Below are 13,313 nucleotides of genomic sequence, written 5' to 3'. Positions count from 1 at the left end.
GATGCCTGTGGTTATCAATGACTTAAAACAACTGTGGAGTTTGAGCTCTTGAGGTTTCTTTCTTCAGATCTCTTTGAGAGGTTGTTTTTATGCTTTCTTCAGGCAATCAAATTGGGCTGTCTTCAAGTTGGTTCCCAAATGAGCCATCTCCAAGGAGGTGGCCAGACAGTAACTGATCAATGACTTCATTCCTATCCAACTAATTTTAGATAGTTACCTCTACTGTCATCTTTTCAACACAGTCACTCTGCTTCTAACTATTCTCTATCAAGCACAACAAATTTCACTGCTGTCTGTTTCTGTGACTTGATGGCACTGCAAATAATGAGTTTAGGAATATGGTGGTGTAGGGAGCAAGGACAGTTTCCAAATCTCATTATTACCTTAAGAGAAAATTGGGCTGAACAAATTGGCCAGTCAAGAATACGTGCTTCCTGCTGTACTGCTGGGTCCTCAGTGGTCCACAAATTGCTGCTAAAGAGGAGTTCATTAAAGAACCGAAGCTGCTTTTGGGAGTGATCCCTAAACAGGCTTTATAAGACAACCAAACAGGTATAGTGCAGGGATGGTTCCATTGGAGGCCCTTTGACAATGACTGTGCATTAATTGCTTCCCTCTGCATCTCTATGCAGGTGGAAAACAGAGGGCCCAGCACCACCTGCCATGGAGAAAGTTACTGCTGTACAATAATGGAAATCCTACTTACTGTATTCGAGCCCATATTCCTGTGTAGGATGAATTGCATACAGTTGGCATCTGTAACTTCTTAAGAAGCTAACCTTGTAAACAGTGGTGCTGGTATTCTGCTATTGTAGCTGAGAAAAATGTCTGTCTTACCAGAACAGGTTATAGTTGCTTTATTTTTGACACTGGTACTGTTTTTTTGTGTAATGCCACAGTTAATGGAGGGTGATTTCCAGTACACTCTTGGCTCAATTTCTGGAACAGAAAAGGAGTTGACCTGGAGGGAGGACATGGATGTGCACAGTTGTGCATACTGTGACTGACTTGAGGCTGTCCTCTGAGGTCTACAATCTGTTGATGATGATAGCTGATAGAACGGAGGAGGATTTGTTAGAAGCACACCAGCTAACTCGCAGTACAGCTAGTGCTGTTCTGTTGGTATGCCTGGCTACTGTGATGCCTTAGATTCAAGTGCGACTAAACTCAGCGTGAACAAAAGGAAGATGGGTTTGAGAACTTTTATTTTCAAGGGAGAATACTTTCCTTTGAGTTGAAAGGATATAACTGTTACTTCAGGGTCTTCTATGCTTATGTTTTAAGTGGAGCATTGTAGCAAAACCGAGAGCAAGCAAGGTAAACACTTCCTCTATCGCGCATGTTTTTCGATGGCTTTTCGCATCCACTTTTTCAGGCGGAATACATGGGTATAAAATCCATATTTGCCATCTCGGTCACAGCCTTCTCCCCATGAAACTATTCCCACTTGATACCAACGGTTGTCATCTGGGTTCTAAAGCAAAGAAAAATGGGATTGGCACAAGGAGCAAGAGACTTCCAGGTCTAAGCCTTGTATGCAGCCCAGGCTGTTTAGTGATGGATACCGCTTTGGAATGCAGACTGGCATCTACTAGATAACAGCTTGCTGGGAGTAATTTAGTCTCTATTCTTAAACCTCTAAGTGGGAATTGGCCATCATTCATGCATTCCATAGCTGATCTCCATATGTGCTGAGAACTCAGCACAGAAGTGGGGCTGGATGACTGCAGGATTCATCTCAGTTGCTCAGCTTGAGTGTGAGCTGGGTTTGCTTCAGCCACTCGGCAGTCTCCGTTTCTGCTGCTGATTTTTTAGACTATTATGGAAGCTCAGCATAGCACAAACCTAGCTTCATATGTTTTACGAGCTTGAACTTGTTGAACATACCTTCATTACAAAAGGTCCCCCACTGTCCCCTTCACAGGCATCTCCTCTCTTTGAGTCTTCAGGACTGTAACCTACAGGCAAGAAGAAAGTCGGACATTTGACTGTAGGGGGAGCGGCTAGTGTTGGCCATCTTTTCCTTGAAGTATTGCTGCATAAATTTTGAGAGCCATGAGGTTGCTTACTGCTTCTGCCAACTAAAATTTAGAAAACTGCTTTGGTTTTATATTTTATGTAAAATAGCTAACTGTTTCTGTCTGCAGCATTCCTGAATCCACCATATTATTCCACCCTCTGCTCTCATTCCTGTTCTCTTTCATCAGAGTTGTGGTTAGTGTCAGTTGCCACGGTGCTCACAGCTGTAGCTTGAGCTACTGTGCCTTTTTCTTGTCTTAGAAACTTCTGTGCATGTAATATTTCATGTACCCTCTTCTTTCATTGTAATTGCTATAGAGACACATTGCTGTCCTCACTTTCACCTTCCCATCATGCTGCAGGCTCTGCTCTTCCTCTTCCCTCGACTCACTGACTGCATTCCTACAGTCTTGCTAGGAAGAGGATTTCACTTCAATTCCTGATGAACTAGACGGTATCTCTGCATTTTCCCATTGCCCTTGTCTCCCCTTTTCCGCTCTATGTCTGCATCCCAGACATAGACATATTTTCAAGACTTGTCTAGAAAAAGAAACCATAAGACAACTATTGTCAGTATACTCATGAAACTGTCTTCCCCCCTAACTCAAGCACTCGTATACATTATTAGATGCAAGCAGCATAAACTAAATAAAAAACTATTGGAAATTTGCTTGTAGGAACCGATAAAGTCTGCACAAATGAAGAACACAGCAGAAAGTATTAAACCGATGCATAAATCAATAGTTTCTTTGTATCTTGAATTCTGTGTTTGCTTCTGTTCTCTCTCAGAAAGGGTATATGGCCAGAAGAGATTTAGGAAGGTACAACAAGGATTATCGGAAGCACAGAGTGCATTCTATATTAGGAGAGATTAAATAAGTGCTCCTCAGCTTGGAAGAGAAGTGACACAGCTGTAAAGGGTCCATAAAACAGCATATGATGCAGAGAAGAAATTTTTTTTCTTAAGTTGTGAGTATAGATATGTACCTCTTCAAATCTATCAGACAGGAAATTTAATAGCACATGAGGAATTACATTTTTCACACATGCCTTTCTAATACGTGGAGCCTGTTGCCGCAGAAGTTGTGGGCATGAGTATGAATAGGCTCCAAAAGGTTGAGACAAGCTAGTAGAGAAGAAGGGGTGGTGTGTAGCCCTTAGTTTAGGAAGTCACAGAACTGTTCCATATACTGGTGAAATAGAATTATTTATGTGCTCAGTTCTTACACAGCTGTTGCTGGTATCTAGCAGAGTGGTGCCATTAGACTTGTTAGCCTGACATAGCACAGTGTTACAAAATTGATTCATAGCTCTAAGTTCTCCAGCCTTCATGTTTTCTGAGAGAGAAAAAAAGTTCTTATTGTAGGAAAGTTATTCTTTATAGAGGGCATTTGCAAATGTATCAGACAGTAACCTTGCTGTGTGAGCCCCACCCGGAGCTTGTCCTGTCCTTGTGCCTTCAGTGCTACTTACCGGCACAGAACATGTTGTCAGTGACTTTAACTTTGGTGGATGCCTTGCAGGTATCTTGGTCTACAATTGGCACGTTGAGCTGTTGCAGAACTGTGGGGAGGTTGCTTGGGCTGGTGGCCCATGTTTCTTTCAAGTTTCCCCAACCAGTTACCCGCCCTTTGTAACCTGCCAGCATCAGCCTGTGGAAGGAATCGTGAGTATAATCAAATGCGTTGTAACAGCTTTCTCCCACCTGGCTCTCTTGCTGTAAATGGCCTAAATAAGGCATCTTTTTCTGTCTTTTTAGAAGGCTTTTGTGGCCTGTATTTTTAGGACTGTGGGACAGTCTCCTCACCTCTGCACAACCTCTTTTGTAGGCAGGCAGACAGGATGGATGTAGTCGCTGAAGATGATGGGTCTCTTCAAGTGCATAAGTGCAATGTCTCGGTCCATGTTCTCTTTCCAGTTGTACTTAGGATGGATGATGATTTTGTCCAACAGAGCAATCCTCTCTTTATTCTTTTCATATCTGAAATAGTCATGAAGGAAAGAACTCGCTGTATGGTAGCAACTGAGAGTCTTCTGGGGTTCATGATGCTCTCAGGTGCTTTGTACCCTCTAAGACAATACTGTCTTTACACTGGAGCACCCTTTTAGACTTTCCACGCTTCTGCCCTCCCTTTCACTTTCACCTTTAGGATCAGCAAGAGCAGCAACTGACAGCTCCGTTAGATCCCGTTATTGAGAGGCATGTGACATTGGCTATGTACATTTCCTTGGATACTGAATGACAGCCCAACCTTGCTGTATCCCACTGCTCCAAGAGGAAGGCTATTTCACTTCATTCAGGCTCTTACTTTGCCCTTATGTGCTTGCCAATCCGCACCAAGATGTCATCTGTAGTTAAGTTCTTGTCCCAGGGTGGATAATAAAGACAATGAGCAGCAGTCAAGATCCAGCTGTCGCTGATAAGGCTGGCACCACACAGCAGTTCTTGAGGACTCTTTTTGTAGAGCATCACCTGCCTGAAAGACAGGGAGGGAGGAAGAATTAACAGGACTAAATGCATGGCTGGCTGAAGGTGTCTTGGTGTCATGCAGAAAGAGCAGAATTTGCAGTAAGCAGGGAAGAGTATTGTGCTGTGCTGACAAAGACAACTACGTAGGTGACTCTCTAGCAAAAGTCTTCCCTGGGCATGTATGTTGCATGTAGTGGGTTATTTCCTTCACCTGGAGAGGTTTCTCATCCTCTCTGCTCCAGCAAAGCTGAAAAGAGGAAGAGGCAAAGATGAAACACACCAGCACTCTTGCTTTCCCAGCTGGTTGCATACTCTTAGCCAAAGGGGAGAGTTTCTTTCCAGCTATTTTAGTCCTGTCCTGTCAATCACTTGGAGGAGCTTTTATTAGAAGCCATAGTGCCCGCATGCTGCCTGAGAGGGGAGAGTCCTTTTACTTCCCCCTGCTTGAACTGAAGAGATGGGAGACAAAATTCCCTATGAAAGACTATGCAAAGGTGACACTTACCAGGGGGAACTGCCAACTTCTGCATCGTCCCCGTGCACAACCCTGCCTCCTATGTAGGACTGCAGCAGCTCCTTCTCACTTCTGTCTGTTATCTTTTTCTTCTCAAATAAAGGACGGGTGCCACAGTCTGAAAAAACAGGCGATCCGGCTTTGTTACTCTACCAGATTTACAGTGGAGAACTGTTGTCTGCTGTCAGCATGCTAAGCTGGGAGAGCCTGGGAAGGAAAAGCTTACTAACGCCACGACTGTAACTGGAGATTGACTTCTGAGGGTCCTTCAAGGACCCCTGCTTTTGACAGCATTTGCCAAGCTGGTGTTTCTGAGGAACAGTGAGTACCCTGTGGGATGACGCTGCAGCCTTTCTACAAACTGTGATGCTGTATCTAGTGTTTTTGCTCACCTGCTTCACCTGAACCAAAAGTTTTGTCATCAAAGAAGGTTTTGAACTCTTGAGGACGGGTAGTACGTCCTGATATTCCCTCCGACTGTTCGTTCTCATCCTCTAGCAAGCTGTCTGAGAGAGACAAAAAGACAAACATGGTAAAAGGTCTAGCTGCAGTTTCTGTAATTATCAGCAATGTAGCTGTTTCTTTCCACACACACAGTGGGTCTGATGAAGGAATGATGCTCTTTTTAATGCTGCTTGTCCACCATTGTGAGTTTTCAGGAAGAGAAGACCTGAGAGACCTAACAGATCTATACACATATGGCAGGTTAGTATATGTGATATTTAGACGAACAGGACTTCTACACGCATGGTGCGCGTGCTTCCTTGTCTACACATCTCACGCCCAGCACGTCACCCTAGTTGCACGTACCGCTTTTGTTTGCCACTGCCTCACAAGTGTGCCTACCCAAACCAATGCAGGCTTCTCACCGCAGTAGTGCAGGTCACAATATCCAAAGTTGGGTGGCTCATCTGTGACACACCAGACACCCTCGTCGTCTCCGTCGGGATTCCGACAGTAATTCTCCAGCAGCTTTATCTCTGGGTCGATGTTTTTTCCTTGGAGCACCTCTTTGGCTTTCTCAGAGTTCCATAGCAGGCACTTAGCTCCAGATACAGTGACCGAGAGGGTCCCAGTGTAAAGCATTCCTTTCTCTTGTTCACAGGGCTCCACTGGGGCTGGTGGTTGGGCCCGTGGAGTAAATTCAACTGTCGTCCTTTCTTGACCTGGAAAGACAGACAGCTGTGATTTAAACCATAGCTTTGCCCTCAGAAGTACTGTTAGCAAATAGCACCGGAGCCCCTTTACTAAAGCCCAGGGTTCCATGGGGCATCCCGTCATGTTTGGGGGTTCCTCACTGTGCTCCCGTGTGTGTGGTGGCACTCTACGGTATTGCTGTGTCAGAGGTGGTTCTTTCAACAGGCGGGAAGGTGGGGCTGGCACTCCTCATCACACTTCTCTTTACCACTAAGATGTGAGGGTCAATATTGTGTTCCTTTCCGGGGAATCTTTGAGAACCAGCTCAAGGGATGGGTGGGTGCATCAAGCATCATCATGCTGCCGTGTTAGAGCCTCTCATGTCCTTTTCTCAAATGTGTAACTAAACCATATTTGGAGGGGCCTTCTACCATGATATGCTACTAAAACAGCAAATGAAACTTTTGCCAATGTTTCTATACCTAATGGTAAGAGAAATCTTTTTCTGTCAGAGTTTCCACGCTTTTTCTTGCGAGTGTCCTAATGGCTGCAAGCTTTAAGCAGCGTTTCCTGAGCGAGTGGGCACCAGCTAATCTGTTCTGCAGCAGTTGCTTGGCCTCAGGCTGCCGCCTCCCGGTGCCCTGGGGGAATCCCCATGTGAAGAGAGCCTCTGACTACTCCCCCTGGAGCACAACAGCCACTGAGCAAGGAGCGTTTTACCTTAATTAGTGAGGCTGCTTCTGGGTGAGATTGACTCCTGTCAACAAGTTTGCAAAGGAATTGTGTGCAAACCCAAGGCTTTTCTAGTCCTGCCATATCCACGCATGTGTAAGCGTAACAGTAAGCTACGGTAGGTCAGAAACTAACTAGCGACCAGAGATAGTAAAGATGCCTGGTCACCCCAAAGCAGAGTAGTCTCTCTTTCCAGTTTGCCGTATTGGAGACCAGGGCAACGGTAATGATTTTTAAAACTTCAGAACACCCCTTGGTCAGAGTGGTTGCTGACCTCTCTGACTTTCACTTGTAAGAGTCACTGTCTCTAGTCTCTGCTTTTGGAAGAGAAACTTCTACTGTGCAAAAGTTCTCTGCTTTCTACCCGTTCTTCTGCGAGAGAGGCCAAGCCGGAGGGGAGACAGCTCTGGTTTGTGGAGAAGTGGGAAGGTAGAAGCGTAGGGGGATGGTTCTCCAGCCTGTCAAGTGCAATTGTGGGTATTAAACTGCACCCGTCTGTATGCATGAGCATTAAGGCAGGTAGTCAAGCACAAGCTGTAGTGGTTTTGTCATGAAGGTGGGGAAAAAAAAAAGCCCAGTATGACTCATTGCTGTATAAATTAGAGGTAGCTGAGCCAGGATTTTGGGGTGCTGCTGACTGGTGAAGCTGTAGTAGTACTCCACTGCTGACGCTAGATTTAATTTTGATCTAGATTAGTGTAGCCTAGAGAAAACAGCACATCAGAGGAATTTAGCCATGGTAGATGTATAGGCAACTCAATTGTTCCTTTATCCTTTAAGCTGCAGCTTCTCTACTCTGACCTCTGTTCAAGAGCCCTCCCTCCTAACCCTTTCCCCTTCCCTGACACATTTAGTATCAGTCTCAGTGCAGCGGTCCCTGCCAGTGAAGGGCTTGCTGGGGTGTAGTGTTGAGGCCTACCACACACTGGGATGGGACACTCCTCCCGTTCCACCGTTGGGTCTCGGGTGTAGCACCATGGACCTTCTGAGTTGTTGTCTGGATTCCTGCAGTAGTTCTCAACGAGGGTTGGATAAAGAGTGGCATTAAATCTATGAGAAAAAAACTGGTTAGGCTAGGAAGGAAGGACGTCCTGGAGAATCCTTTAGGGGTACGCGGGAAATAAACTTACTTAGGTATATGTGGATATTTGCTTGTCCAGACTTGACATTCAATCCCTGATTTGGTGTAGCTAATTGTCCCCTGATAGTTCTGGCCCAGATCAAAAGAGCAGTTACCTGTCAGAATCCCAACATGGTGTAAGCAAGGCCAGGGGAAATGGACATTGTATTTTTCAAGGTCAAGAGGTACCATCTCCCAAATCCTTTTAACTTTTGCTGCATGAGCCTGCACAAGCACAGGCATTTTCTTCATGGGGTGGGAAGAGCACACAGCTTAAGCTCTCTTTGCCTCCTCAGATGTTCTGCTTGCCCTGAGGCGCTGTGCTTTGCCTTGGCGGTAGGTTCAGGTCAGAGCCATTCTGCGAGGCTGGGCTTGGGATGGCCTGGCTGTGTCACAAGGAGAAGGGTATCTACCCCGTGCTGTTTCAATGGGGTAGTTAGGCTGTTTGTAAAATGGTTGGTGGGGAAATAAAGAGGAAGAACGGAAATGCCAACTCCCTTCCTGATATTTTTCTTTCTAATCAGATGGCTTCACCAACTTTAGATTACTTTTTTCCTCACAGACTCCACAGGAAGCAAGTTCGTGGCACTCACTGTATCTGGGAGATTGAGGTCAATATGAATTTCTTACCTTCTAGACAAGCATCCAGAACGGTCCTGGTTTTTCTCAGGCCCTGACATACTAGCAAAATAAGAAGAAAGAAGCATATTATATGAAAGGAATCCAAATAAGCATCATAGTTTAAACCAGTTTATCAGCTAGGAACAAAACACAAGTGCTTTGTCCTTGAAAGTGAGCTCTTTTAAGAAGGTAGGGAGCCTTCGCTCCAGAATAGGACAGATCCTCCCAAGGGGTAGCAGAGAACCTGGAGGACTTGAAGCAACTTACCTTGGTATTTTGCCCAAAATGCCTCCTGTAAAAAAAAAAAAAAAAAAGAATTTATATATATATTTAGGAGTAGGGATGCAGCACATCAGACCTTGCTTTGCTGCTGCAATGCAAACCAGTAGGAGAATGTCCCACCACAACAAACAGAACAGACTAACCTGGCTCTGTTGATATCAATTACTACAGAGCCCAACAAAGCAAAAAATCTGATATAAAACCACATTCCCACTGATCAGATTCAGGAATCAAGACAGTACTGTTGTTTCTAAAAAGAGTAAAGATGCTTATAACCTTCGTCAACCTGCAGAGGAAGCAGAGCCTGGAAGTCCAGGAGAAGTGCAGAAGTCCAAGCAGCTGAACCTAGAACTTCTAAAGCTGCAGATCACATGTAGGTATTGCTCAGCGACTTGGATCTACATTTCTGCTGTGCAGCCTGGGGGTGATGGCTTTAGAAATACTCCACAGAGATTGTATCTTGCTGACTTAGACTCCTAACTGTTAATCTGTTTACTGTTATGTTCTTGGGTGTGGAATTCAGCGTGGGTACTGGCCTTGGGGCTAGGAGCAAATCCCAAGATGATGCAGAACGAATTTAGCAGAGTGAGTGAGTCTGGAAGCTAGAAAGGGGACGGGCTGTGTCAAAGCTTCAGCTCAAAGGAGCTTGAGGCACTCCATGTTTGGTTGCTAAGCCAGCTCCTCTGTGAGAGTCTGGGGCGGCGGCAGCTTGAATGTGTGCAGCAGCATGCTGAACTAGCGGAAGATGCAGTTCAGGACTGGTGGTTGAGGGAAGACTCTGCTTTTCACGTCATGCTTAAATAGAGAGGGAGGGAAAACAACCTGAGCTTTGAGCTGTAGTCCCTGGAGTGGCTCCAGGAGGGAAAGTCCTTAAGGAAGCCTGAGCTCTCCTTGGGGCACGTGCGCATCAGCCTCATCTTTGTGTCACAGAACTGAGTCTTATGATCCCAGCCCCTTGCTGCGTGCACAACCTGCTAGACTCACTACAGGTTTCTTGGGACCACCCATGTCCCCTGTACGTACCGTCTGAGTGGTGGATTCGAGGGCTTCAAAGGCCTCCTCGTAATTGCACGTCTCCTCTAGGCACTCTCGCTCCAGGTTTCCCTTAAGCATCTCTTCCAGAAATCCCTTGTTGGCACGTCGTGGGCGCTTGAGCAGTGACAGTGCCTGCCCCTTTTCCAGGAAAACTACCGGGTCAGAACACTGCCAGTCAAAGGGGTGCTCTCAGCAGGAGGGGCCCTTTTTCTCCCCTTGCACTTTCCAAAAATCACACCAGCTGATGTGATGATCCCACAGCCCAGCCTCCCCCAGGGCAGAGAAGCCCTGCCAGGTCCCCAGCTGATGAGCAGAGCAGGCTCTTCGCAGCACACCCACCAGCACTGGCATCGCTTAGGCAACAGCAGTGACCGGAATCCTCTGCTATGGTCAGCAAAGCTGCTCTGCTCATTTGAGGTTAGGTAGAGGCTTGTTTGCTTGGAGCCTGCTACTGCTCCCTGCAAGTCACTCTATTTCTGCCTTGCCAACCTCACACCGCTGCAATAGGCACAGCTTGGTTCCATCTTCATGTTGAGAGACCTGTAGACAGGTCTTCTCCCACGCAGCAGTGGGTCAGAGAGGACCTAACCTCATACTAAGAAAAGATAAATGAAGTAGAAGCTCTGATAAGAGAAAAGGCACAGCGAGCAGGAAGGCTGCATGCTGCGTATGACCTAAATTTTAGCTAAGGGGCAGTGGGGAGGCCATGGAGAATTGCAGCTGCTCAGGTCAGTGAAGGAACTCTAGCGCTGAGCCGCATTCCCCTTCCCCACCGTCTCCCAGGTGACCCACAAAAATCCACTGAGCTGTTGTCACCAGACATCCCTGCTGGCTGCTGTATCCTCCTGCGCAGGACAGCCTCACGCAACTCTTAGCACCCTTTCACTCCCACCTTTAAGCTTTTAGAAGTTCCTCCTGCCTTACCGAGAAAACCTGCCATCAGCTTTACCCCTGGAGAGAAAGAACCCCGTCTTTCTTCCTTCTGTCACCCACTGATACTGCCATTTGCCCTGTGCTATCGAGCCTTACCTCCGGCATGGCTCAGTGTGAGGTGCAGGAGGCTGGAAAAGAGCAGGCCCCTCAATACGCCGTTTTTGTTGTGTGCCATGCTGTACAGCCCTGGCTGCTGGGAAATGCAAAAGGAGCAGAATAAGTGGAGTCACAGCCTCACTGGGTTAATATTGAACCAGAATGAAGAAACAGGACTCCAGAGGTCGTGGTGTGTCAGGGACAGTGGGACTGAGGCTCCTCTTATCCCTCCCCTCTTGGCATCTCTCCCCTCCCTTCATGGCATTTTCATTTTCTTACTTAATTGGTGGAAGCCAAGCAAAATACCTCTGGGTTGCTATAGGACTAAAATTAGCATCCCATTTTGTAACAAGGAAGATGGCACAAGGAGTGAGAGAAGAAACTTGTCCCAGGGCACAGGGAGATCTTGGGCTGGCATGGACAGGTCTCTGCCAGCTCACAGCCACCCCAGCCAGAGCAGCTCACACTTTTTCCCTTGGTGCCGCGCCATCGCCCTGCAGCATCGTGGCCTCCCCACCATGCAGGCAGAGGTCCCTACCCGCTCACTCTTCTCGGAGGCTGTACTCTAGTAGCCTCGCAAGCAACAAGACTTTGAGAGCTCTTTAGACATTCCCAGTTCTCTTTGTAGCTGCAACCCCACCCACGCCCCCTCTTTTTCCCCCTAGACTCCAGTTGTCTTTTCTCCCTGCAGTTACCAGCAAACTGAGCCCCAGCTATTTTGGCACCAGAACAGACAGTTTAGGCCTCCCCCTTCTCCCTCACCCACGCGAAGGAGCAGAAGGGGTGCCTGCAACAGCCCATGGGGAATTTCGGTTTTCCCCCCAGTTAGGTCAGCAATGCCAGTGGCAGTGCATACTTCCCACTGTGCTACAATTCTCAACTGAGTGGAAGAGGATGAAACAGCCTGAAGCCTGGGCTCCCCCTTTTATTCCCACCCCAGCAGAACATAGAAAAGTACATCCAAAAAGGAGACAGAAGCTCTGATGAGCAAGTAGCGAGCACGGCCAAAACCAGCCAGGAAACCAAGAGCTTCCACGAACAGGGAGGCAGAAATTGTCTGGTTGTCGTGACATCCGCTAATAAGTCAAGAACTGGGCTACCAGACCTGGGAAATCTCAGCTGATTCCTACAGCAACCAGCAGATTGGCACGGTGAGAAAACAGTAGCAAGCACGGCAGGGTGGGGGTAGTCCAGGGAACTGCCACATGGCATGAAAGCGCTTTCTTCCAGCAGGGAGCATGTTTTGCGCTGTGCCTCTGTGCAGCAGATACATCTGTAATGTTTATCTCCATAGAAGGAGTGCAAATATTAGCATTAGGGTGGCTGAGGAATGACTCTGTGGCCACTGGTACAAAGAGCAGTTGCAGAGGCTCCCTCCCTCATCTAAGAGTAGCTCCCATTCTCACCAATACCCCCACCCTGGATTTAGGGATGGCTGGGATGCCCTGGGTGGAGATGACCTGGGCGGAAGATCGTGTGCACGCAGGATTAGGCACAACCCTAGAAACACCCTGTGTTACTTAGCAGGGGAAGCAGTGTTTAGGAGGAGCTTGCAGGCAGGGACAGGAAGGAGGTATCAGGGCACAAACAGGTTTTGGAAGAGTGGTGAAATCAGGGCCGCGGCCATCCCACGCAGCTGCTACCACCACCGCTCCTCAAAGCGGGAGGAGGTACAAACAGCCCCAGATTTGTGTAAGCCCAGCTGGCACGCAGACAGCCTTGCTCAGCTGATGGGGGAGGACAGCAGAAAGGACAGTTTCTTTACTCTGAATATAATAACTTGGTTTTGGTCTCACATTGCAGGAGGGACAAGTGACCTCAGGGCTGCTTTCACCAGGCACAAGTGGGCAAGCCCCCTGTGAATGTGAACGCAGGGCAGAAATACCACCGCAGGAAGACTGCTGCCACTCCCCCAGTTGTAGTGATGAGCGACAGATGCTGCTGTGTTTTATGGGGGTGTAATGCACCTGTGCAAGGGTTCATTATGGATCCTCATAAGAAAGGCTCCAGACTCTGTAAAGTAGTGATTAAAATACCGTTTGTTGGGGATAACATTAGATAATCTTACAGCCCTTCAGCTGCTGGGAGCACCAAGTAGTACAGCATCAGCCCATGCCATGATGCACAGGTAGTGTCTGTGCTGAACTTCACCAGTGTCACGGTCTTCAGGGTTTTTATACAGTTTTCTTAGAAGTGAAGAGCTCTGTCATTTCTGCTGTCAATCAAAAGGATGTTCACGTAAGAATATGCTGCTTCACCCTAAGATAAAGACAAGAACACAGTGGTGGCATCACCACCAGGCGCCAAGCAGAAGCAACCTGTAGGCTTCCCGGTTAGGTTTAGCCCACTAAATT

At 47.3% G+C, this 13,313-nt stretch overlaps 1 protein-coding gene across 1 annotated transcript; it reads right to left on the bottom strand.

Annotated features, from left to right (window-relative positions):
* Positions 1-1,188: 1,188 nt before the first annotated feature.
* F2 (coagulation factor II, thrombin) lies at positions 1,189-11,118 on the bottom strand. Its single transcript, XM_009509783.2, has 14 exons — positions 10,960-11,118; positions 9,919-10,082; positions 8,881-8,905; positions 8,623-8,673; positions 8,003-8,108; positions 7,792-7,922; positions 5,873-6,169; positions 5,396-5,509; positions 4,995-5,121; positions 4,329-4,496; positions 3,827-4,000; positions 3,493-3,671; positions 1,888-1,958; positions 1,189-1,474 (listed from the first exon to the last, which is right to left on the bottom strand). The coding sequence occupies exons 1-14, from the start codon at positions 11,036-11,038 to the stop codon at positions 1,331-1,333; spliced, it is 1,830 nt and encodes a 609-aa protein (XP_009508078.1). The 5' UTR covers positions 11,039-11,118; the 3' UTR covers positions 1,189-1,330.
* Positions 11,119-13,313: the final 2,195 nt, after the last annotated feature.

Source organism: Phalacrocorax carbo, chromosome 10 (assembly GCF_963921805.1).
Source record: "Phalacrocorax carbo chromosome 10, bPhaCar2.1, whole genome shotgun sequence".
Classification (NCBI taxonomy): Eukaryota; Metazoa; Chordata; class Aves; order Suliformes; family Phalacrocoracidae; genus Phalacrocorax; species Phalacrocorax carbo.
This window is presented reverse-complemented; position numbering and strand designations above follow the sequence as displayed.